The 26417-nt window shown below is 47.9% G+C and overlaps 1 protein-coding gene across 2 annotated transcripts in view; it reads left to right on the top strand.

The window, feature by feature from the left end:
- Positions 1 to 26417, top strand: part of Dapk1 (death associated protein kinase 1) — a 162433-nt gene that overhangs the window by 129239 nt on the left and 6777 nt on the right. For both annotated transcript variants that reach the window (XM_052729313.1, XM_052729314.1), the window contains 7 exons: positions 4284 to 4382; positions 8660 to 8737; positions 17055 to 17277; positions 18149 to 18337; positions 21244 to 21441; positions 22293 to 22431; positions 24093 to 24213. In XM_052729313.1, coding sequence (XP_052585273.1) covers positions 4284 to 4382; positions 8660 to 8737; positions 17055 to 17277; positions 18149 to 18337; positions 21244 to 21441; positions 22293 to 22431; positions 24093 to 24213 — 1047 coding nt within the window. The remainder of the gene's footprint in view (positions 1 to 4283; positions 4383 to 8659; positions 8738 to 17054; positions 17278 to 18148; positions 18338 to 21243; positions 21442 to 22292; positions 22432 to 24092; positions 24214 to 26417) is intronic.

Raw genomic sequence — 26417 nt, 5'->3', positions numbered from 1 at the left:
TAAGAAGCTGCAAATGCAGATTCTGGACTGTAGCTGTCACCAGTCATTTTACTGAATCCCATATAGATTTTCAGTACAAAATAAGCACAGTTAAACATTTGTGTAGCTTCAGTGTGTCACTGTGACAGGTGGGCACACTCTTTTCTTAAGGTCATGTTAAAAATGAAGTTGAGAGGAATTTATTTTAACTGTGGGATATGTCAGTTTATAGATGGTACACACACACACACACACACACACACACACACACACACACACACACACACCATAGGGTTTCATGATGATTTTTTGGAGGTTCAATAATTTATGAAACAGCTGGAGAATTGTCTTGCTATTCCTTTTGCATATTCCAAGATTAATTGTGGTGGAAATTGAAGTTGGTAATCCTCATACTCTGGGACCTGTGAAGGCTTTAGCTAGGTCTTTGCTTTAGCTGTTTCTTGCTCTCCTGGTCTATCCTTTCCTAATTGTGCCAAGATAGATGTGTAAGTGGCTTAAGAAGGAAGCCAAATGGCTTTCCTTCCAGGGTTCCCTCAGTGAGTTAGAAGGGGCCTCAATGGACATGTGCTCATTAAACTACCTTCACTACGGGCAGCAGGGTGGACAGCCTGTGCACAACATTTGGGCTACACCAGCTAATGTCTTAGCATGGACAAGGAAGGCCCAGAGTTCAGTTCCCGCTATCCAGAAAACATAAAACAAAGCAAAATGTGTTTTAGCTCATGACTACAGGCAAAATATTATTAAACATATTCATTAAAAAGACCAGCTTTGTTGAGCATGGGGGCACACACCCGTACTCCCAATACCCCTGATATGTGGGGAGGATTTTGAGTTTGAGGCAAGCCTGGGCTACATGCTAAGAGTCTGTCTCCAACATAAACAAACATCCACCAAGACAAGCCTAAGTTTCCATGTTTAAAAACAACTTGCCTGGACTGAGATGTGCCCTGGGAATCTTTAGCTGCATGTGTAAGGCCTGTGGTCCTGTTTACAACACCACAAAAGTGGGTCCACGGGACACTTGGCTCATTTGGTGGGAACTGTTTTCGTCACATGTCATGCTGAGATGGCACAGAGGGTCTTTGGTGGGTGATTCTGGTAGTATGTTGAGCTCAGCCAAAGCAAAAACCTTGAGTTGCAGGGTGTCAACTTGTGATCTGCAACAAGTTCAGACATGTATGGAACAGGAATCTGCCAGCTGTCATAACAAAACCTTCTGACTGTGCTCTTGTGTGCTGAATGGCATTACACTGGGTACGGACATGAGAGGAAACTGGCTTTGATTATAAAAATCACTTTTGTAACCTACCCTGTCCTTCAAGGCCTGAAAGGTAAAGCCCTAGTGACCCACATGGCCCGAGGCTTCACCTTTTCAGAGGTTCTGTGACCTCCCACATCATTGTGTTATGAGCCAAGTCTGTATCCTACGAACCTTTAGATGACAAATGATAGTCAAACCCTGCCTGTCCCTCTCCCTCTGCTTCCTCCTCTCCCGCTCTTTCCCTTGTTCTGTCCCTGTGACCTCTTCTCTCTTCCTTTCCTCCTTCCATCCTTTCCCCTTTCCCCATATCTTTCTCTCTTTCCTCTGGTGTGGAAGTAGAGTTCCAGCCACAGCTTCTCCCCAGTCCGTCCAGTCTGCCTTTACTCAGGCCCACTTGGGTAGCCATTTGTCAAAGTGGATGTCGCACAGTGGCGTCTGTGTCCCTCAGGCTGTCACTTTCCCCATAGTGCTGTCTTGCTAGATTAGATTCCTCCAGAGATAAATTGACCACTCATATCCTGTTCCTCTCACACTAAGAGGGCAGGGACTTGTCACTCTGTGGTGACATTTCTTCATGCTTTATTTGAAGATTAGGGTGGTTGCTTTTTAACCCAGCTGAGTCAGCAAACATATACGAGAGAAAGGGATGAAACCATGTGTCACTAAGGTGGAAACCTCATAGGGCAACACCCCAGACAGACAGACAGACGCACACACGCATGCACACCACCCACACCTGTGATAGCAATGGCATCAGGTGTGATAGATGCCTTCTTGCACAGTCCAGGCACTTGAGGAGGTAAGGATTCAGCCATGAGTGATTCTGCCCTCAGGCTGCCTTCAGACAACCAGGCGCACAATACAAAGTAGCAAACTCACCTGTCATCACTGCTGGGGTGGGCATGGGGCAGGCACAAGGCGCTTCAGAAAGAGAAGGAATCTGAAAGCTTCACAGAGGTGACAGAGCAGTTAGGATACAGCTAGATGAAGAGGTCAGGACAGGCAACTTCAGACCGAGCCGGAATGCACAGCTCCTGAGTACCGTAGTGCACATAACGGCACAGGTGTGCAGGTCCTGAGGGCAGAGGTGATGGAGAAAGGGGGAAAATGAAGCTGGGAGGAACCCTGGGGTCCAGATGTGAAAAGCCTAGAGTAAAACACTAAGGAATTTGAATTTTGTCATGTCCAGTGCTACACACTGGAGGGAGGTGGAGGCAGAAGGGTTAGAAGTTCAAGGCCAGCCCAGGCTACCTGAGGCCCTGTCCTAAGATTTCTGTTTGAGGTTCATAGACAGGGTGGGTTTCCATGTTGCTTTTCTTCCTTGTCTCTCTTCCCCTGATAAAACTGTGTCAGAATTATCTCCCTTACATTTCATCTTCCAAACATTTCATCTAGGTCTTCAGAGCTATCGCTTTCTCTTCTCACATTAACTCTTGCAATTTTGAAAGTTAGAACTTTTCTAAAGCCTGTAAAGAGGATGACAAAACAAAACACGTCACAGCATTGTTTGCGGTAGGGATACAGTGGAATGCTCCCTCCAGTTCTGTCCCCTGCCGCCTGGCTATAGGAGTCACCATGGCTTGAGTAGCATTCAGGCTTTCAGAAGCATGCCATAGATTTAGTTACAGAGTCAGAAACACCGATGTCAGGTGAATAAGCTGGTAAGGGAACAAAGAATATGATTATGTGTTCGCCAATTCAGTTATTGTCTCTTACCAAAAACTTCATAGATGCAAACCGGGAGGGAAATGCTCCAGTGTGTTAATAGAGAGAGAGCAGAGCAGGGCGGCGTGAGGAAGAGGTAGAGTGGCATTGAGGAGTTAAGTTTCTACCACACTCCTTCTATATTAAACACTTAAAACGACAGTGTATTGACCCATGTAAAAATAAACACTGTGCAAGCAAATATTCCCAAGACCTGACTGTTCACATCCTCTGTGGTGTCTTGGTGATTTTGTTATTTCACTGTTGTGTTTATGGAGTTTCTTAGCCCCCAAACTTTAGCAGCCTCTGAGAAAGACAAAATGCCTGCAGAGAGGAGTCGCCTGCTCTTACTCCTCACATGACCACGTCACCAGGGTGTGTGGTTGCTGAGTCTTTCACAGCTTCTCTGACTGGGGTAGGGTTGGGTGCCTCTCTCTTTCTCCTGTTTCAGACGATTATTTTCAAGACTTAAACATTAAAGAATTATTACTTTAGTGTATGGGTATTTTGTCTGCATGTATTATTGTGCATCATATGTGTGCCTGGTGCCAAGTGGGATCAGAGAGGGTGTTGGATCCCCTGAAACTGAAGTTAAGGATGGTTGTGAGCCACCATGTGAGTGCTAGATCCTCTGGAAGAGTAGCTAGTTCATTTAACTGTGGAGCCATCACTCCAGTCCCCATTTTCAAGACCTTTGCTTCTTAGTGTAGAGGCCACCAACTCCTGAGAGCAGACCTGCAAAGACAAGTGTCACTGGGAGGAAAGCTGGCAGTCTAATATCCCTACACTGAGATGCTTGGAGGAGAGACTCACCCCATATCCTTCAAACCTTAAATAGCCTCATTATCCTCAAGGCTCACGGCACACAGTTTGAGAACCACAGGCATTAAAACCATGATGGACATGGTCTCAAAGCTTGGCCTCTTTAGAGTGCCCTCCACAGCCCTTCTACTTTTGCCTCCCCGGCTTTCTTAATCTGAACTGTATGGTGCAGGACACATGGATGTCTGGATATTCACGCTCTTGCCTCTTGCCTTGCTCTCTGCCAGCACAGCAGGAAACTTGGTGATCCTGTGGCTAGCCTCCTCATTCATCTTTTCAAGGTGTATTTGAAGCGAGTCTTTCAACTTCAAAGTGCTTGAAAATGTTCTCTCTGGCGGGCTTGCCTCAGTGGGAGCCAGAACCTCCTCTTTAGTTCTGATGGACCCAGGCCCCTTATGTAATGCTATCTTTCCCTCAGCAACAATGGCTGTGCACTGTGGGCTTCTGCAGGCAGCAGCCAGGAAAACACCTCTGGTATTTTTTCTTTTCCTAGTATGGACGTACTCCTCTTCACCTTGCAGCCAACAACGGGATCCTGGATGTGGTCCGCTACCTCTGTCTGATGGGCGCCAACGTGGAGGCTCTGACCTCGGTGAGTACCAGGCAGGTGCAGGTGTTTGGCTGCAGAGAGCCATGGAAACTTCTCATGCCTCAAGGGCACGGGGAGAAAGGTATTGCCTGGCAACTGCATTCTGAAGCAGACAGGCTGCTATTAAGCTTTAACCCTCCACGGCAGTTACATAAACATTTGCCCACACAGACCCAGTTTAATATCTAGTTAATGTTTCATCCTTTTCTCATCTCGCCAGCCCCGCTCCGCCAGCGACCCGCTGGTTCACACTGGCCTTTTGTTTACCATGTTACACAACAGTGCCGCTTAGCTCTCCATTCCACGTATGGATTTCTCTTTCGTAAGTGCTTCCCGTTGGCCCCAGGGCAGAGAGGCCCAGTGCCCTGTGGGAGGAGCTGGATCCCCTGTGTGGCCTTGGGGGTCCTGAGCAGCCAAGGGGGTGCTGTCTACTGTTTAGTGGCTGCCTTTGCGCCTGAAAATTACTTTTAAGTATGATGCAATCCATTCCTCTCACTTCTTATTTCTGGCTTGTTACCCCAACAGCAGAAGAAACCCTTTGCTCCACATTTCATAAAATATCAGAGATCAGAGAGTGCCCAACAAAATGAGGTGGCAGTTCAGTTGTGGTCATGAAATAATTGTGTGAGTTGTTGCTGGCCCAACAGTGGGTTGACTGCTTGTGTGGGGAGGTCTTGACATTCACAGATCTTAGCTTTCCTGACAGTCAGTTGTGAAGGTGATCACATGGTATTTGATGTGGCAGCCCACCTGAGGCTCTGAGGTAGGAAATTCAGCTTTGGTTCTTGGAGAGCTTCAAGGTCTTATCTTAACCAAGCAGACCACGGAGCCAAATCCAGCCTGCTGCTTGTTTTTGTCAATGAAGCTTCCCTGTAGCACAGCCACTCACTTTCCTTTGCCCATGATCTTTGGGTATGCTTGCTGCAGAGTCCCAAACACCTGTGTGCTGGTCTGCGTGTAGGTCTTGGCGGTACCATTCACTCTCAAGATGCAACAGTTCTGTTCTGTGCAGTGTTGGGCTCTCTGCAGGCACAGACATTAATAATGCTCTGCATAGCATGGGTGTGTTTCTCAGGGCACTCGTTCACTCCTGCCTTACAAGGACCTACTAGGCTCGAGGTGCCTTCATCCATCTATATACCAACTCTTTACCCACAGGTTAGTTGTCCTGCAATAAAGCATCACGCACAGGTTTAAGAGGAAAAGATATTTCTTTGTCTCGGATGATGCTGCATAGGAAAAAAAATAAGCAAGGATGACTTTGGAATGCTGTCAGCTGTTGGAGCCAGAAATGTGGTCCCTTTGTTCCTCTGTGAGCCCATGGTCCTCAGTTCATGCTTGCCTGTGGTGTCTGTCTCCTTTGTTCCCCACGACCACCCTGCATGTGCCACCCTCTTCTCTGGTTCCTGCCTCTTCCATCTTCTAGAGGGACTCTTCAGGGTTTTCTGTCCATGCCTTATAGCTCCTCGATCAGCCTCACCATTTACTCAGACATGCCAGACACAGGGAAACTTCTAGAAAATGAAAGAGGGGTGCTGATCAAAAAGTCTTAACTGTCAATCTGGAGTCACTGGGTGAGGCAAGAGTGATGGCAGACAAGAGTTGGGTCCTGGGAAATTGGTGGAACTGACCCCTCTGTAGGAGCTGGCACATGGAGTGTGGCCACGGAGTAGTCCAGAAGTCATCAGAGGTTCAGAGAAAGCACCAAATACAGAGGCCTGAGCTTGGTGGCTGCCGCCTACGCCTGTAAGGGCTCCAGGGACCATGCAGCACTGAGAGCCTCCTGTGGCATCTGGCACTCCAGCCAGGGGAAGGCAGGCCTTTTCCTCTTAGAGCAGTGATGACTTTGTGTGAGGAGTGGGGTGACCATGTGCTGAGGACATTGCCAAAAGACTAAGCCCAGACTGTCATTCAAATCTTCTAGGAGCTCCATTAGAGAAGAAATAGATGAAACAAATTTCAGCAGTACATGCAAACATTTCAACAGGAGTATTTTGAGATTATTACTATCTTTCATATTCTCTCACGTGTGCCAAGTTTTTAGTGCCTTTGTGTGTTCTGCGCTGACATTCTGCGCTGTGTTTCTGACCTGTGGTTGGAGCTACTGTCCTATGGGACAGCCAGAGCTGTATGTAACCTTTTCCGACTCCTGAGAAGACTGTACAAGCAACACTTGGCTCCACAGCGCCCCCTAGTGTCACCTTTCTTCTCCTAGTCTGATCTCGACTGGGATGATTGGGAAGGATTTCTGAGTGCTCCTGCACTTCCCCCTTCCCTCCCTCCCTCCTCACTCTACACCGGCTTGTCTTTCTTGACCATTGACTCAGCGGAGGCCACAGTCCCTCTAGGAAGTTGTCTCTTTTAGTGTAAACTAAGACAGAGATTACAAAAGAAGCGACTGGGTGTGGTAGTACACACCTTTGATACCAGGACTTGGGAGGCAGAGGAAGGCAAATCTGAGAGTTCCAGGACAGCCAGAGCTACATAGTGAGACCCTGTCTCAAAAATAAAACGAAATGGTATGTGATCAAAATAATCAAAGTGTGGTAAGTCATTTATAGGACCTTTGTAGATCCACCTGGGCCATGAAATAGCTTGGAGAGCCACCCTAGGAGCCAGTGGCTTGACTCCATGGTGCCTCCTCTCTCTTGATATAACCTCCTCTGACTTAGTCTCTTTTTCTCACTGACTTCTTGTCCTGCTCAGCAAGTACCAGTGGCTCCTGTTAATCCTGTGTCTTGGTCCTGACACACTTCTGTCTCTGCCTGCCCGTGGCTCTTCCCTCTGTTCCTTCCCGGGTCCCAGGCCTGCAGCTTTACCTGAACACCCAGGCCCACCTCCATGTCTCTGGACCTGCATGTCCTCAGAGCTCAGCCTTGTATGTCACCTTGGAAAGTCCGGGGCAGTCATCCACTTTCTCCTCCCTTTCCTCAATGCTTATCCTCACCAAAGTCATCCCATACAAATACACAGTTTGTTGGGAGCTCCTGGTTGGGGGTCAGTGTCCAATACGGAGCTCAGTTCAGCCTGGAGCAAAGGAGAAAGCCTGGCTGGTGTTGGATCCGTCTCAGGACTTTAAGGACACAGTAGGAACGGGGTGACCCTGGCTTTGCAGTACCCCCCTGTGGGACACACACCTGAGCTGCATCTTCAGCCTGGGGTGAACATTCATTCTCAGCCTGGCAGTTTTGTCCCCAGGAGACACTTAGAATTATCTGGAGACATGTGATTTTCAGGCTAGATGTTGAGGAATGTTACTGGCATCTTGGTAGATGGCAGAGTGTTATTAACCACTGTATAAGGCGGATAATGGCTTTCCACAGCAGAGAATTGCGTAGTCCAGTAGAGCTGAGATTAAGAATTGCTGGTCTAGAGAGACCCCATGAGTATCTCAAGAGCAACTTGAGGTGAAGAAGTTGGCAGGCAGACAGATTTTGTGTGTCCCAGGCCCCCATGGGATGGCTTACCTCCAAATGCTGATAATGAAGCCATAGACTTATTTTTCTTCTGCTGAAAAGGTGTCTTTATTTGTTTGAAAATTGCTTCTTAGGGCTGAATAAAACTTCAGCTGAACAGTGCATCCATCTCCCTTGGTGTGGAGGGGGTACAGCCACAGTTCCTGTCTCCCTGCGGGACTGTGAGGTTATGATTATGCTTCACTGTGAACTGGGTCAGGTCTGGACCAGAAGATTCTCAGGAGATGCTCATGTCCATGGTGTAGAAATAAGAATAAATCCCTTCATATGAAACCACGGCTCCATGAAAAGTCTGTAATAAAAAAGTGAAGGTCAAAGTGCTGTGGGCTCTTAGGTCCCTGCTCTGTGTGTGTTGGCAACCTTAAACCAAACTGTGCTAGACTAAGCATTCTTTGGAAGGCACAATGATTGCCGGCCACTGTGTTGTCCGAGGGCCAGGTTTGTACGTGTTGGGACTGAAAGACAAAAGCTTACACTGAAGCAGACACTCTTGACTGCGGGGTTAGAGACAGGGGCTCAGGGCAGGGAAAATCAGCCAGAGAATGAGTGTGTATGGAGCCTGTGGGTTGAGCATATTTCTCTTGTCACCACAGGACCCTGCTGCATTCCTTGCTCTGACATCTTTCTTTCCTGGGCCACAAAATAAAATAAGGATTCCTTGGATAGGAAAACATGCGAGGACATGGTCTTTTACCTGATTTTCTTCTAACTCTGCTATGCTTGTTTCTTCCTCGAGCTGGTGTGTTTGGGTCACATGCAGCTCTGCTTTGCAGGGGAAAGGCACTGATCACCTGTCTCCTACAGGATGGCAAGACAGCTGAGGATCTCGCCAAGTCAGAACAGCATGAGCATGTAGCGGGGCTCCTAGCAAGACTGAGAAAGGTGAGCCTTCACTTCAAGTTCTTGACTTCATTTTGTGTGAGAAGTTCTTGGTGTTTTCATTGTGGACTATCAGAAGGAGGCATTGGGCTTAGGTTTAGGAAGATCATCTGTCCTTGTCCTATAAGTTGGCACACATGCAAAAGCACCTATTGGGTTTATTATACAGTTGGCTATAAAAAATGTATTCGGGGCTGGAGGCTCAGTGGTTAAAAGCACTAGTTGCTCTTACAGAGGACCAGGGTTCAGTTCCCAACATCTCCTTAACAGCTCACAACCATCTGTTAGCCCCATGCTTACAGGAGATCCAGCATCCCCTACTGACCTCCCCAAGCAGCAGGCAGGTGATGCATAGATAGACACACAAACTAGTCTGAGGTCCCCCATCGTTTTTGTGCTAACCATCCTTAGTTAGGGTTTCTATTGCTGTGAAGAGACATTATGACCATGGCAACTCTTATAAAGGAAAACATTTAATTGGGCTGGCTCACAGTTTCAGAGGTTTAGTCCATTATCATCATGGCAGGAGGCGTGCAGGCAGACATGGTGCTAGAGAGGTAGCTGAGAGTTCTATATCTTGACCCACAGGGAACAGGAAGTGAACTGTATACCACACTGAGCATAGCTTGAGCAAAGGAGACCCCAAAGCTCACCTCCACAGTGAAACACTTCCTCCAACAAGGCCACACCTCCTAATAGTGCTACTCTCTGTGGGATTATGGGGGGCCATTACATTGAAACCATCACACACCCCTACAGTTGAGGGGGAAGAACACTGATGATCCTTCTTTCACTCTTTTGTTTTAAATTCCCAGGTATTAGTTAAGCTCCTGTTTATCAAATCACAGCATTGTAAAGTTTATAAAGACATAAAATAAGTAAATACAGATGTGAGATCTGCAGCCCATTTCATGCATCAAGAGACTTCCCCAAACCCTTTTGGTTAGGATATCTATTTGTTAACACACACATGTTCATTGTAGTCCTATTTAAAGTGTAGTAGAAAAAATTAGACACATCAGGTCACCAACACTAAGGGAATAGGATGGTGTTTGGTCTTTACAAATACCTATGAAGAGGTTGTAAGTACAAGAGTTTAATGCTTAGGATGTTTCTAGACTGAAGCGAAAGAATAAAAAGATAAATTGTCTGCACATTTTAACCCTTACCCTAGGGTTGGGGATGTAGCTCAGTTGGTAGAGATCTTACAGAACATTCTAGAAGCCCTGATTTCCATTCCTAGTGTGGAGGGGTGCTGCTTACTGGCTTGCTCCCCATAGCTTGCTCAGTCTACTTTCTTATAGAACCCAGGATTAATTTGGGCCGCACCCTCCCAAATTAATCATTAGTCAAGAAAATGCCTTATAGACATGCCAGTTTGATGCAGGCAATTCCTCAATTGAGGGTCCCTCTTCTGAGGTGATTCTAATTTATATCAAGCTGGCAAACCTAATGAGCGCAGGTGGCCTGGATTCTGGATTCAGCACCATGAAGCTCTTGCTGGAAGAACTGGCCCATTGCTCACCAAATCTGTGCCTCAGCATCCACATTTGACCCATGGGAAGAGGTGCTACCTCAGAGAATGGTAATGAGGGTTGAAAGAGTTGAGGTAAATGATAGCACCTGGACACAGGAAGCACCACATGGTTTCCTTTGTGGTTGGCACCCTGAATAGCATCCTTAGAATGGACCATGGCAATTGTGGTGACAACCCACTGTCAATTTACATCCCCAGGGTTCACAGAGGAGGATGCTTCTGTGGGAAACCTGGCCTCAAAGAGATTGAGGGGGGTTAGTGCAAAGCCAAGAGTCCCATCTCTTGTGCGGTATCTCAGCTTCCTTGGTCTCTCTGTGGGCACAGAGCCTATGCACTATGTATTCCCAGACCACGTGAGGACATCACAGAGAGTCTGTGCTGAGCCACCCTGCCTTGTAGCAGGTCATATTACTCCCCACTGTTATGAGCTGAGGTTTCTGTTCTATCAGGCAGGATCTTATAGAATTCTTGTTTAACAGGTCATACACTTGCCTTCACTGTCCTTCACATGTCTCTAGATTTCAGCCTCCTGGCTGGTTTGAGGCAGAGCCCTGCAAATTCATCCTATCATTCAGAATCCTGAACTAAATAATTCATCAACATTTGGAAACACCCAATGAGGGAATTTGGTTTCAGAAGTCAAAGCAACAGCCTTAGGGACTGAGGGGTGATGGCAGTGGCTTGCTTCAGAAGCCAGTACCTGCAGAGAAGGTTGGGGTGATACCTTTATTTGAGGTTCTCATTTGGGTCACCAGGAGGAGAGAGTATTCAAAAGAGTACAGTGGGAGAATGAGGGAAGGCTCCAGAGTGTCCGCTATGCTCTTCTGCCTTCTCTGCCATGCTCCTCAGAGCTTTCACCAGGGTTCTCCTGGCATTACAGGTGGGTGGGAAGGTCTGTCTTTGCAGAGTATTTTGGTCCCTGGCCTCCAGGGCCCTGTTATAGCATCTCTTTCTCTCTCTTTTTCTTTCCTTTGTGAAAACCAAAGGTTACCTCCACACACTGTGCTGTGTTCCCTGCCTGTCTTAGAGCCACTCAAGGGAGAGGTGAGCCTTGGCCTTCCTCACTTGGGGCCATTCCGTGTGGTCACTGCAGTTATCAAAGGCTCACCCCCTGCGTTTTCACCTCCTAGGAATGTAGTTCTGAACCTTCGCTGTGAAGGAAATAAGGGGATTGGCCTATGGAAACAGAACCAAAGCCATCACGTCACCACCACCAGTGGAAGTGAACACGAGAGTCAGAGGGTCCTCAGAGGGTCCGTGCACATCACTGTGCAGTGAGGGGCCGACACAGGACCAGGGAGGGCTTTGTAGCCTTGCATTCAGGGGACCTCAGGAGCATCCCTTCTGGAAGGTCTAGCACCACTAGGGACCCAGGTCAAGGCCGGGGTTACGTGATAATTAAGAACACGAGGTAGGGCTGAGCTGTGTGGAGTCTGCACTGTCCCAGTTCAATATGGAGGGTTTGGAACAGTTGGTACTATCCGGACAGCCAGCCATGTGTGTCTTCCCCCAGCTCAGTGACATCACTCTGGGCTCTTAGAGTCACATGTGGGAGGGAATCCTTATATGGTAAGAACCCGCAGGTAGGTCCCTTCCCACGAGTCACCTCTATCTGTGGAGCTAGTTCCCAGCACACTGGTTTGGTGGAGTCTGGAAGCCCCACAACTGCCGCCTGGCTGGTGCTTGCCAGAGGAACTAACAGAAGGAAGGTGTCCCTTCTATCACACACACACACACACACACACACACACACACACACACACACACACACACACACACACACACACAGGATTCCTACCAAGAAACAGTCCCTCCACCCTACACACCTGGACTGTGCTGCCTAGCCAGACCTAGTCTCCTCATCTGAATGCAAGGTTAATATGGCCAGAGGGAGTAGGCTGCTTTAGACTTGGCCTTGAAGTCCATTTTTGCCACCTTTGTCCCTGCAAGTCCCATGTTTATCAGGGCTTTGGGGACTTAGTTTACTTGATTTGTCACATCAATCAGATTTTCTCTTAAACTGTTATTAAAAGTGCCCACTTCTATGCAGAAGTGCTCGGAAATGTTTTGGAAAATGGACAACATTGGGTGTTGCCCAGAATTTAGATTCACAAGAAGTGAAGAGCATTTGCATAATTAGGATCCTCACTCCTTCCATTTGGGTCTAACAGCTTCTGCCATGTGCTGGAAGCCACTGTCTCTTCTTGGGGCTCTTATCTGGCTCCTCCAGATTGCTGCTCGCTTCCTTTTCAGCTTGTGGGTTCAGTCATCTTTCCTGGGGGAAGTGAAAGCTAATTTGCCAGGGGAAAAGTGCTGAAGAGAGAAAACTGCAAACCCAGAGGCCTACCTGCTAAGTTCAGGCTGTGGTGGGAGGATCTGGAGGAGAGGCAGGGAGCCCTGCTAGTGGAAGCCATTGACAGCCAGTGTGGGGCTGGGCTTGGATGGGACTGTGCAGGCCAGTTGCTCTGTGAGCTTTGGAGAAAGAAAAAAAAAAAGAATATCTACCTAAGCAAGTACTTAAAACAAGCGATGAAAGCTCTCCAGTGGTGGGTATAACCTGTCTTACAACCCTCCCTTCACAACTACATGGAAGGTTCCATAAACCTGCACTCCTTGGTGTTGGGAGGTGTCTTATGAAATGGTGTCTAGTCTGCACAGAGAGGACTCACCCAAACCTTTGATGCCCTAGGCCATGTGTGTGGCCCAGTCACACCCACAGACCCAAGGGACACACACTGGAGAACATTGTAGGACCTGAGAAAGAGTGAAGTAGCACCGTTACCCCAGCTTGCTACTCCCCAGGGGTGCTGGGTGGACAAGCTCCTACCTGGCCCAGCTACTGAGGGTCTGGCCAGGCTGGGTTTGAGGCCAGGTCTAGTCTCAGACCATCAGCTAAGTGTTCACTTTGGTTGGCTATAATTGTGCTTTGCTCCAAACCAATTAACATAGCACCTTCTAGAACTGGTCTGGAGCAGTTCCTTAGGGTAGGAAAACAGTTCACGGGGTTGATTAAAAACTGCCTTCCAGGGTGCTCCCTCTGGGCTCCTCAGCTTGTCCCTGCTCTGCCATCTAGTGGCCAGAAGTGAAAATGCTTTGACCACCCATGGGAGGGCTATCAGAAACGCCTGTCAAGGGCAGGTTGTGACAATGCATTGGATTTATATTCCAGGGTTCGAAGTGAGAAGCAAGAGTGATCATCCTTCAGGATGAAGTAAGATTCCCTCAGACATGAGAATTAGGATTCTTTGCTTTTTCTTGCTCAAGACTAAAGTGTTCTCTGCCTACCTTCATGAGAAAGTATTCCTGTTGGCTTATGATCTAAAACTGTGGTTCTCAACCTGGGGATCGAATGACTCTTTCACAGGGGTCACCTAAGACCACTGGAAAACACAGATATTACATTATGATTCATAACAATAACAAATTTACAGTTATGAAGTAGCAATGAAATAATTTCATGGTTGGGGGTCACCACACCATGAGGAACTGTGTTAAAGGGTCGCAGCATTAGGAAGGTTGGGAACCACTTCTCCAGAGCCTCTTGGCCAAGGTTGCCATCTCTTGGTGGACAGAAAAAGACATGAAAGGGACCTGAACATAGGCAGCAGGGGTGACCTAGGTAGGGTTCCTTCCTTGGAAATCCACTCCTGTCTGATATCTGTGTCCCCACTTTAAAGGTGAGAACATGTGTCTGTTTGCCTGGTCACCCCGAGTTCAGGGCCTCATAAAAGCCAAGGTGTAAATTTAGCAAAACACTGCCTTCTTTTATAAAACAGGATGTGTTGAAGTCAGTTATTAATTAGCTTGTTGGCATGTGATTCAGAGATGAATGACCAGCTCCCGCTCTTGAGAGGCAGGTGACCGTGCTCCACTGCTCCCAGACGTGAGTGGGTTTGCCTCTGAAACAAAACCACTAGGTGCCAAAGTGACATGCCACACCTTGTGGAAATATAAGCAGAGAGGGTCTTTTCTCACCTTGCACAGTTTTCTAGTGATGATTTATAAATTCTTACTAAAGTCTAGAAGCCCCCACAGCGACTTTGTGTCTGAGACAGTACCCTGTGGGGCTGTGTCTTCCAGTGAGATGGACTGTGAATGGCTTATGTGGTCCACTGTGCTTGAGCCTCCAGCACACAGCCTGAGATTCTGCCTTCCATCCGCTCGTCTCTGTCCATTTCTCTCCTCTGTTCACCTCCCTTTCACACTCACAAGGATAGAGGATCCAGTAGTAGATTCTGCTTTACTCCATGTCCTTGGGCAACAGTTTGGGGCTGTTTTGAGCCTCAGTTTCCTTATCTGACAAAGGGGAGGAGCAGACACAGCTTCTGTGACAGTCACCTGAGAGTTCACAGCTTGCCTTTTGTAATGCCATGTCACCAAGGAGCATCCATTGCAGACACTTCTCAGTGGAATCTCACCAACCAGGAAGTGGACACACTTGGAAGAAATGATGTGTCTCAGTGTGAACATGCTGGGACATGGGGCCTAGAGCTCCTGGTCTAGGGAGAGCCTACCACTGCCCAGGAGTTGCTGAGAGCATTTACCACAGGTGCTAATTGGACTGTTAGCATGGCAACTTGAACAGCTCAGTTTTAGGATTAAGCAAAGGGCCGTCAGTCTCAATGCATAAAGGTAAAACAGAAATTTAGATAAGGCCAGGTTAGATGGGTTAGGAAATGAAGGTGTCAGCTGTAGCTTGAACCCACAAGGTAGAAGGAGAGAGCATCCCTCACAAGCTGCCCTTAACTTCTGCATGTGTGCCACAGCATACACACACACACACACACACACACACACACACACACACACACACCAACACCCCCCACACACACACACCAACACACCAACACCCCCCCACACACACACACAGAGACACAAGATAAATAAATAAAAGATTTAAATACTGTGTGAGCCAGCCACCAATTTATAAGATACCCATAATCTTGGAAAACTCTGTGTTCCACCCCTCCCCCTCCCCCCAGGCTGTGTGCAAAAATGTGCTAAATCCTAAGCTGAGATGACTTCTCAGAAGATTTCTCTCATGTGTAAACCCTGATCAACCAGAGACCCAGAATATTCTTCACCGTAGGAGGTATAGAGAGGCACACCTTTCCATCTGGTGCCCAAGCATCCTCACTTTGTGGGACCTAAAATACACCTCTCCCCATAGTGCCCACCAGGGGGCAGTGTCACCACTGCTGAGAAAGGGCTGGTTCCAACCACAAGGTAATTAATGGGAGAAGCAATGGTGGTTCAGTGTGAAGGGGTCAGCAGAGAACGAGCATCTCAGGACTTAGAACCCAGCCAGGTGTGTGTCTCGGTGAGATGCCCTGTTGTGGGTCTCCTCTGATGCTACCAGTTGTTTGCTAATCATTTGGTGTGTGCCAGGGCTGGGATGCCAGCTCTGCCTTTCACTTGGCTCCTGGTCTAGAGGCTAGAACTCAGTCTATTGGGTCATGATGGAGAGCCACACATGGATCAAGCCTGCTGGAAATGAAGGTTGCCGAAATGAAAGACAGATGAGTTTTGTGGTGTGCAAGGAAGTTAGGCTGCAATAAAGGGGAAACTCCTGGGGTCCGGTGAAGGCAGAGATATGCAGTCACTACATGTCATTGCTTCAAACAGATCCTCATTAGGGAAAGAGCAGCAGATGATACAAATGAGACAAGTGTTGAGGTCAGGGTGAGACCCTGTGGCATGAAGGATGCCTGAGGACAGAGATGATGTTGCCCCCTGACAAAACATCCCATCCAGGGTACAGATGTTATGCCCAAAGTCAGTTTGTCCATAGGGCTGTATCTCTTCAAGACTAAGGATCTGACAGCTTCACTTGCCTAGGTCTCAGCACTGAGCCTAACACTTGGAGACCACTGTGTTTGTGGACACATGAGTGAGTGAGTCTGAGGGTGATTCCGTGCTGCGGAGATTCATGCTTCCCCTCACAGGCAGAGCACTACCACTCTGCTGTCCTTTAGCTGTCCCACAGCAGGTGGCCTCCACTTGTGATGCCTTCTCCCCAGTCTCCTTCGGGTGTGGCCCTAAAGGAACCAGACTTTTCAAACATACCAGAACAGGCTTGGACTCTCTTGTGAAAGGAACCAAAAAATTCATACAAAGAGAGACAGGCCCTGCATGTACCATGACTGGCCCTCAAGGAACCACCTCGCAGCCCAGAAAGGGGCAGGCTCTACCCTCTTATGCCGGTGACAGTACCACCAATGCCTCAGACTCTCCACACAGAGGAACAGGCCCCTAGTTGGTAAGACAGGGCTCATCTTATTTCATGTCTAAGTTGATGCTTCACAGGTTTTTCCACCCAATTTGTTAGGATCCAGATGCCATGGAAACAGACCCAGAGTCAGAGAACAGAGGTTGCCAGGGGCTGAACAGATGGATAGGGCAGTGACTGCTAATGGGCTTGGGACTCCTGGGGATGACGAAGGGGCTCTGAAATGGGGGAGCAGAGATAGTTGACAGCAAGGGGATAGCCTAGAACCCCCCGGAGCCCACACTTCAGAACGGTGACTGCCATGTGCTTTCCTGATGATATGGGGATAGATTAGAGCCCCCGAACCAACCCCACACTTCAGAACCGTGACTGCCATGCTGTGTGCTTTCCTGAGTTTAAAAACATTTCTGTGGAAACAGGAAGGAAATGCATTCCCGACTCCAGTAGGAAGTGCAGACCCAGAACCAGAAAGCCCAAGGCCCATGGGGTACAGTCTGTTCAGAGCTTCAATTTTCCCCTGACTAAGGGCAAGGGGGTTCTTATTCCTCTGGCAGGACACACACAGAGGACTCTTCATCCAGCAACTCCGACCCACGCAGAATCTCCAGCCAAGAATCAAGCTCAAGCTGTTTGGCCACTCGGGATCCGGGAAATCCACACTGGTGGAATCTCTCAAATGTGGGCTGTTGAGGAGTTTCTTCAGAAGGCGCAGGCCCAGACTCTCCTCCACCAACTCCACCCGCTTCCCACCATCGCCCCTGGCTGCTAAGCCAACAGGTAGGAGCTCCAGGGGGTGGCCACGCCTCCTGAAATTGCTGGGTTTTACATTCTCTAGGGTGAGAGATGCCTGAAGGCAAAGGCTGAGGTCCCAGGAAAAATGTAGCATGTCCTGTTACCACTGGAGAAATCCACAGTGCTCCTGAAGTGAGACAAGCATTGGGGGTGGGGAGAGCAGTCTGAGTTCACACACTGGGGTGACTCAGGCTGGCGGGGACTTGATTTTCCAAGGAACTTTACACACACTGTCACTGGCTGCCACATGTCTTACTCTGTTTTGTGGCCCCCTTCAGGGACCATGGCTGTTCTGTTGTTCTGTACAGGATAAAGGGAGACATCCAACATCATGGGAAGAACTCGTGACAGCCTGCCTAGGAAGTTGCTAATGACCTTCAGATCAAAATAGGTTTTCCCTCCAAGTCTGCCTCTTGTTGTCACTAGAGGGCAGTAGTCAACAATTTTTTTTCTCTGTGGTTTCATAAGCTATTACTTTTATCTTGCTATGAACAAGCCTGTCCTGGCCCTTTATCCATGCCATGAACACTTATCACTGAGGTGTAGGAAGGAAAGGCCTCCTGCCAATATTGCCTGCCATCCTCTGCTAGTTTGTGCCCACAGACCACTAAGGATGTCCACTTCTGCCAGGTGGTTGTCCTGGACACAGGTGCTGGGCATGAGACATTCCTGGGGATCCCCAGTGCTCATGTGAGGCTTTCAATCTATGGAAAGATACACTGAAATACACATGCATCTGATCCCCCACCCTGCACTCTTCCCTTTCCTTGGATCCACCTCTTCCCTTACCTTTCTCCTCCTTGCCTGCTTTGGGATTCCCACGCCATGTCCTGAGTCCTAATCCTTTGGCCTGCAGTCTCAGTGAGCATTAACAACCTGTACCCCGGCTGTGAGAATGTGAGTGTGAGGAGCCGCAGCATGATGTTCGAGCCGGGCCTCACCAAAGGGATGCTGGAAGTGTTTGTGGCTCCATCTCACCACCTACACTGCTCTGCTGATGACCAGTCCACGAAGGCCATCGACATCCAGAATGCTTATTTGAACGGTACGCCCTACCTACCCTGAGGGAAGGAACTTGTTTTTTTCTTTCACAGGGCTTCAAGTCATTACCCCAAAGCAGCTTTTACTAAGCAGTATCTGCTGCATCCAAAGAAAGTCAATAATGGGGCTGCCCCGGCCTGAACCATGGCTGGCTGGCTAACACACTAAAAGCAAAACTACATGGTAGGGAGCTATCAACACCTAGCAAAAAACCTAGCACCCAGTAAATGACTGATTGGGTGATTAGTACCTTTTGAAATGTAGAATCGAATGCCAGTTTAGGTGGGGATATAATGATACACACAGACCCTCATAGTTGGATGAAGCAAGTTTGAAAAGGTGATGTTTAACACATTGACAGTCGTGCCTAATGCTGTGGCATACATATAGGGGATTCTTTGAGTGTTTTGTTGTTGTTTGTTTGCTGATGAGACAGGGACTTTCATGTAACCTAGGCGAGCCTCAGTCAGCACCCCAGTGGCTTCACCACCTCCCTCTACCACCACATTTCAGCATCCCTTCACTTCCTAGCACCCCACACTGTAGAGCAGGGCTCTCTTGCATGAGCCACACCCAGGCTCCAGTATGCTCTTCTGGCCGCCGAAGTTCCTGTCCCCACAGTTCAGTCATTCTTTTGTCATAAGTTCCAAAATCTTACCTCAGAGCCCAAGTCCAGACCAGGCACTGCGGTGCATGCCTATACTTCCAGCACCCAAGATGAGGCAGTAGGATCACCACAAGCTCAACGCCAGCCTGAGCTAGAGAGTGAGACCCTGTCTCAAAAACTTCAGTAAAACAGTCTGTCCAGGTCTCATCTCAGACTTAACCTCCTTGCAGCTAAGAACTTATGTGAGTCAATAAACAAGTTGACTACTTTCCCAAGACACAGTGGTGTAGGGGGAGGGGTAAGACCAACCTTCCAGGTCCAAAAGGAAGACACAGGAACAAGAAAGGCTAGCTGGCCCAAGACGGAAGTGACTCCATCAAAGCAGACATCAAACCTTAGTCTCCAAGTGCAGCAGCATCTTGTGCCTGAAGCTCTTGCCAGCTGATAGTAGTGCATCATGCTGGTAGCCCTGCCTTCCCCTAACCCCAGCTGCAGCCCACCCCATAAATTCACTGGGTGCTCTAGTCTCCTCCCCAGGTGTGACAGCCCCTGCCTGGTTTCTCAGACTTTCCTTGGAAATTTTAGTGATTGCTGCCGTGATCCACAGCCCTTGAGCATACTGCATGCCTGCAGAATCAGCACCATGTGGATGCCAGATGTGTCTGCTCCCAGTCTGAACTCGCATGACTGGAGCACCCACAGTGTCTCAACATAAAGCAGGAATCAGAATCCTGAGGTGGCTGGGTGGTGAGTTTAGGAGGACTGCCTGAGCTCTGCTCTGTGAAAATAGACCGCCCTCCTAAGTCCCTTGGCCTGTGATGGGAGCGGTGGGTGGCCTGTGTCTCACAACTCGCCCAAATTCTGTCTGTTACCCAGTTCTGAAGCTGATTCTCCATTTTCAGGTATGGTTACAATAGTGACCTCCCTTCTAGGTACCACTATCATACCACTCCATTTTCTGCTCTTCTCACTCAAATACTTGATGTTGAGTACTTTATAAAGGAAAGATAAACTGAAAAGCCAACATCAGATGGCCCATCAGCTCCGTCTATTGTTAGGGTCCCCTTTTCACGTTGCAAGTAGATAGCATCATGACAGGAGAGGGTACGTGCTGAGAAAGGAAGCCAGAGAGCCCAGGGATGTGGCCAGCCTCTCTTTATAATAACCTACTTTCAAAACACACTAAAGTAATGAGGTGTTAACTTCTTCCTGAGGGCCTTGCACCTGACCACCTCCCACCATGCCCCACCTCTCAGCCTTCCATCAGGTCACTGAGGATGCAGCCTACAGCTCACAAATCCTCAGCAGGGACAATGACAGAGTGATGGGGATGCCCAAAAGGCATTGGGAGGAATATGTAGTGAAGAGCTGCTATCATGTCTGCCATGGGGAGACCTTCAGAAAAATAGCAGGATCATATCATGTCCAGATGTGTCCAATCCTTCAACACTGTGATGTGACATCATCATTTGCAGGTGTGTTGAACCACATTCCTAGCTATACTGGAATGTGGCCCACAGGTCACAAGCTAGACACACTGGTGAGGCCCTATAATTATCCTGTACCTAGTGAAAAACATCACATCATCTGAAGCTGTGACTGTTTAACACCAGCTGGCTCAGGAATCACCTGGAGGGGACCAAGTTTGAGAACTCCTGGTCCCAATGACCAGGATTAAAGTCCATTCTACTTCCTCCATTACAAGCTGTGTTTCTTCCCAGCTTCCCAGGACAGAGCTGGCCAGGCAGCATGAAGAAAGGAGGAACTTGTATTTGGGCCTCACTTGACATCCCCACCACAAACCAGGTCTCTGGTGCTGAAAGTCCTATTTCTGTTTGGAGAACTTTCCACGCTGTGCTAAGCCTCTAGTTTATAGGATGTGTGTGTCTAAAATCATGTGATTCTGTGGAATCTGACAGGACTGATCTCTTCTTTCCCTCATTGGCCCTCTCCCTCTTTATATAATAATATGAAAGGGGAAAACAATCAAGTTGGTTTGTATACAAACATCTGCATCTGGCCCACACACCTATAACGCACAGATATATCTGCCGGGAATTTAGAATAAATATGCTGTAGGCAAAGCTATCTTAATGAAAACCTTTAGGAGGGAGTCATGTAGACACAGATGAAGGAGAGACAGGCATAGAGCACTGGATGTGGACCTGTGTGTAAGTCCCTGTGTACTTACACAGACACATGCTGCAGATGTCACAAGCCCTGTGCAGAGTCCTGAGAAGGCTAACAGCCCCTGAAGTTAGGTGGGGTGTCTCCTGACTGCAGCCTTTGTTTTCTTTCTGAAGGAGTTGGTGATTTCAGTGTATGGGAGTTCTCTGGAAACCCTGTGTACTTCTGTTGCTATGACTACTTTGCTGCCAACGATCCCACATCCATCCATGTCATCGTTTTCAGTCTAGAAGAGCCCTATGAGATCCAGCTGAACCAAGTGATTTTCTGGCTCAGTTTCTTGAAGTCTCTGGTCCCAGTTGAAGAACCCATAGGTGAGCAAGGTCCTTCCTTCTTTTCCCCTGTGATGTTTCTCTTGGGGTCCTCACGCTGGCCACACTCAGACCCCACAGAATGGGGCTCCCAGCTGTGTCTTCCTCCCAGTCCTGAACCTCTCACCCCTGCTGCACTTCCTTAGCAAGTCATCATTGCTGAGTGCACAGTGGAGTCCTCCATCCATGACTCCTGCTCCCTTCTGGAAAGTACTGGGCCGTTCATCAGCAGGAGGGATTAACTCTCCATCTTCACCTCCACACAGCCCTTGTGAAAAGTCCTTGGTGGCGTGCCTCAGCACATTGGCTAGAGACGGTGATGACTTTGCCTCCACCTGGTTTGTCCCTGGTTCAGGGTGATGCTCATCAGCCAGCTTGCTTCTACAAAAAGCCCAGGCTTATCACATCAGCAGGACTGATCTGGATGATATAGTTTTGCTTCTTTTTTCTCCTTTGTCACATATCTTTAAAACACTTCTGTGACGAGTGGCTGTCTGTGTGAGTTGGAGACTGCTTGTCTTTGGGCTTTCTCCAGTGTGTGGCAGGATTCAGAAGGTTTTCTTTGTTTCTCTGAAAGCTGTCCCCGATTACAAATGTCCCTCGTGCATGTTGCCTCTAATAAGGGAGCCCCTGAGAGCTGCTTCCTGTGCTGCAGTTTGCCCTGGACTCTACCAAGAACTGTAGTGGAGGATCAGAGCCAGGGGCATACTCCAGAGTGCTGCCCTTGAGTCTGTGGGCAGGTTGCATATCACCTGCACAGACGGTCTAGGCATGAGGTCAACACATTCCCTCTGGGCCAGGAGAATCAGCCAGGGAAGAGATCAGACTTTGAAAGGGTGCACTTTCTCCCTCAGCATTTGGAGGCAAGCTGAAGAACCCGCTGCGAGTTGTCCTGGTGGCCACACATGCTGATATCATGAATATCCCTCGGCCTGCTGGAGGCGAGTTTGGATATGATAAGGATATATCCTTGCTGAAAGAGATCAGGAACAGGTGAGGGCAGCCCACTGGTGGGATGGGGTGAGCATCTGAACTGGGAAACTGGGTCAGGTGAGAGGATGCAGCAAAGGACAAGTGGCCATGCTGGGGTGGGGTGGGTGGGTGGGGTGGAAGGAATTTTCATCTTTGATTGAACCTTTGTTGAATTTTTCATTTTCATCAAATCAATGAGTACACATGCAATAAACCTTGCTAGACACAAAGACTACATGGTAAAAGGACATAGCCTGCTCTCACTACCTCACCTAGCACCTCCACACAGAGGTGACTTCTGTTCTCAGGATTTACATGGTTAGCACTTTGATTAGTATTTCTTAACATGTAAGTTGCAGACACCCACTGGATTATGAAATTACTTAGGTTAATGTCCAGCTCCATAATGGGTTAGGGTGGGGTGGAATGGGACAGAACAGAGTAGAAAAGATCAGAGTGCTTTTCTGTCAGGTATTATGTATAAGACCTTTGTTTCTCTTATAAAGGACTAGAGGTAAATATAACTTTTTACTTAGAATCTGTTGGTAATTTTTCATTGCTATAATGACATACATGAAGTTGGGTAGCTAATAAAAAGGGGCACTTAGCTAAGAGCTTAGGAGGCAAGAAGTCTAAATCCTATTTCATCAGTTCTTCTGAGACCCCCTTGATGGTATCACTTCCTAGTGGCATCATGGTGGAAAGCATGTAAGGACAGGAATTCAGGGGGGGACTTGGGAGGTAGGCTCTCTTGAGACAGCACAGACCCTGTGGAAGCTACAGTAATCCGTTGGGAAGGCAGTACTTCTGAGACTTGCGACCTTCAGTTAATCCTAACTTCTTAAAGACCCCATTAACACACATCACCTCACTGGGGACAGAGCCTCTATAGCACAGGCATCCCTGGAGGACAGACCACACCCAAACCACAGCATATTCCAAGGCTCCATTAACAAGTTTGAACTTGGGGGCTGGAGAGATGGCTCAGCGGTTAAGGGCACTTGCCGCTCTTCCAGAGGACCTGAGTTTGGCTCCCAGCACCCACACATGTAGCTCATAGTGGCTTGTAACTCCAGTTCTAGGGGATCCAATGCTCTCTTGTGATCTCTGTGGGCACCCAAACACAGGTGGCATACACACAGAGACACATACACATAAATAAAAATAAAAGTGAATCTTTAAAGCATAAAGTTTGAAGTTGCAGTTTTCTGTAACATGCTGGCACTCAGATCTTGAATTGTCAATGAGAGCTGCAGTCTGTTTTCTTCCTGCTATGAAAAGAGGTCTTAGGTGAATATTTCTAGATGAGTGGTGTAACTTCCTTGTTCTATTTGTGATCTTGGCCTTCCACCATCAACAGTATTTCCTCTCCTCCCTCGGAAAGGGAACACTTAAGCCTTCGCATCAGGAGGCTCTGATATCTTTCTACTATCTCTTCCTCTACCTGTGCTGAAATCCCAGACTCCTGCTTATAAGATTGAAAGAGTACGCTAACTTCCCACACACTGCATCTAGAGGAACCAGCAGAGTTCACCCAACAGCAGGGACAGAGAGCTTCTTCAGAGTCACTAGGCCCTCTCCCTTTTCTTACCATCAGCCTCTGGGGCTAGTAGGAGCTCAGCCCCTGCATGGGAAAACCTAAGGTTGAACCGGAGCTGATGTGGCCCCTGCTTTTGCCATAGGTTCGGGAATGACCTCCATGTCTCAAATAAGCTGTTTGTGCTGGATGCAGGGGCTTCTGGGTCTAAGGACATTAAGGTTCTTCGGAATCACCTGCAGGAAATACGGAGTCAGATTGTCTCGGTGAGTACACATGGAGGGACCTGGACTCCGCCATGGAGATGCCAGCATTGACCAAGGAGGTGGCCCCACTGTACTGCCCTCACTTTGGTTTGTTTTCAGGGGGACAGGTTGACAGTAGGAGGCAGACAAAGGTCTACATGCAAGTGATGTTATCGTGTTACTCTGAGGGAGGCAGGAAGGTTGGAGACGAGAATTGTGAGCAACAGTGGACCATTTCAGAGTATATCAAGCTCTTACAGTGTTTCGTGGCTTCTTTAAATATAACATTTCTTTTTACAAATTACAACAGCAATTATAATCTGCTTTATTTTAGTATGTGTAACAAATTCAGAAAAGAAAAATAGTCACTAACAAAATTTACCGAAGGATGTGTGCTAACAGATGAGAACATACTAGATTAGACGGTGTTCTCAATGCAGGTAAAATAAGGAGTGTTACATTTTTCCCAATGTAATACATTTCTACCCAGAATCTGAATGGGATGGAGGGCATTGGGATTTTCACCTTGAAATGGAAATGGAAGAAGAAAATAGGTTTCATAGGCTTTATAACTAAAACAGTTAAGAATAGCTTAGATGGTGTCCCCAGAGATCACAATGTCCACAGACATTTACTAGCAAACAAAGAAGCTGAGCCGAAGAGATAGTTGAGTCTGTATGTGTTCCGTGCACAAACACGAAGGCCTGCGTTTGGATCCCCAGAACTCTCATAACAGCTAAGCATGTCGGGGCACACCTGTAGCTCCAGCACGGGAGGATCCAAGAAGGTTGCTGGTCAGCTACTTTAGTCAGTCAGTGAGTCCAGGGTGGGTGAGGGACCCTGTGTCAACAATAAGGTGGAGAGTGTTTGAGGAAGACAGTAGGCATGCAGGCATACACATGTGCACATGCATTGTGTGCACACACAAATACACATACACATATCCAAAACGGGAGGGATGAAGAAAAGATGTTATTTCAGTTTAATAGGGAAAATGGTTATTTAATAAACCAGCACAATGGTTATTTGCTTGGAATGAAATAATTTGAATTATCCAACCCATGGAATAGCCCCAAAGTGGATGGATTAAAGCTTATAAATGTACAAATGTAGAACAGTAAGTATCATGAATGGGAATTTTGGAGAATGTATTTTTAAAATAATTTGGCACTGAAGAATCCTTCTAAAAGTTTCCAAAGGAATTATACCCATTTGAAAACTAGTATTTTTTTCCTCATCAGAGAAAAGCCTTGCAGTAGAAAGTGATACATAGATGAGGGAAGATGTCAGTTCCTGTGACAGATGGGGGTTCCCCAGAGAAAGGCTGCTAAAGGGCTTAAGAGCACCATAATGGAAAAGGCCGGGCAGCCCCGGGGACGTGCCTGTTGCCCTGAGCCAAGTTTGCACTCCTCTCTGACCCAGTGGGGCCACCTTGTACTCTGTGTCCTCTTCTAACACCCCTGCCTCGGTCCTCAGCTCTTGCTCCAGGTGTGCTTTCAGGGTCCCCAGAAGACCCTCACCTAGCAAAGACACCGGCCCCTGTGCCTCACAGACCCTTGCTTTCCTGTTGTGGCACCAGGTCTCAGTTGCCGTATGGGGGTGATCTGGCAGGCCTGGCCCTGTAGGTCAGCAAGTTGTGATCTGGGGACAAATACTTGGTGAGGAAACCAGGGTTTCCTCCCAGACCCGGAAAAGGTGCCTGTCCCTCGTGTGACAGGGAGTCTTTGAATTCTCTGGGCTTGACTATGTCTTCACCAGCTACTTTGCAGACCAACTCCCATTCAAGTCCTGAGGTCAGACAAGTGATGCCCCAAATGAACTGTCTCTATCCTTGACAGTTTTGCTTTTTTCTTTTTAAATTGTTTTCAATTTTTCCTCTATTTTATGTGTATGAGTGTTTTGCCTGCATGTATGTTTGTGTTCATAAAGATCAGAAGAGGATGTCAGATCACCTGGAACTGGAGTCACGGAAGGTTGTGAGCCACCATGTTGATACTGGGACTGGAACCCAGTCCTCTGCAAGGGCAACAGGTGCTCTAAACCCTGGCACCATCTCTCTAGCCCCAAGCTTTGCTTTTTTTAATTAAGGAGTAGAATTTAGGTGACATAAGCTGTGATTTTGTGTAACTAATAATGTAATACCTGTGTGGTGAGTGGCGTCCAATTAGGATGGTGTGGGGTTATATGAATGTGAAGCACAGCATGGTTTGCTTCAACACCTTGGT

This window comes from Peromyscus californicus, unplaced genomic scaffold (assembly GCF_007827085.1).
Source record: "Peromyscus californicus insignis strain IS unplaced genomic scaffold, ASM782708v3 Scaffold_8__1_contigs__length_139910024, whole genome shotgun sequence".
Taxonomy (NCBI): Eukaryota; Metazoa; Chordata; class Mammalia; order Rodentia; family Cricetidae; genus Peromyscus; species Peromyscus californicus.
The sequence above is the reverse complement of the archived record's forward strand: the minus strand, read 5'-3'. Positions and strand labels throughout refer to the sequence as shown.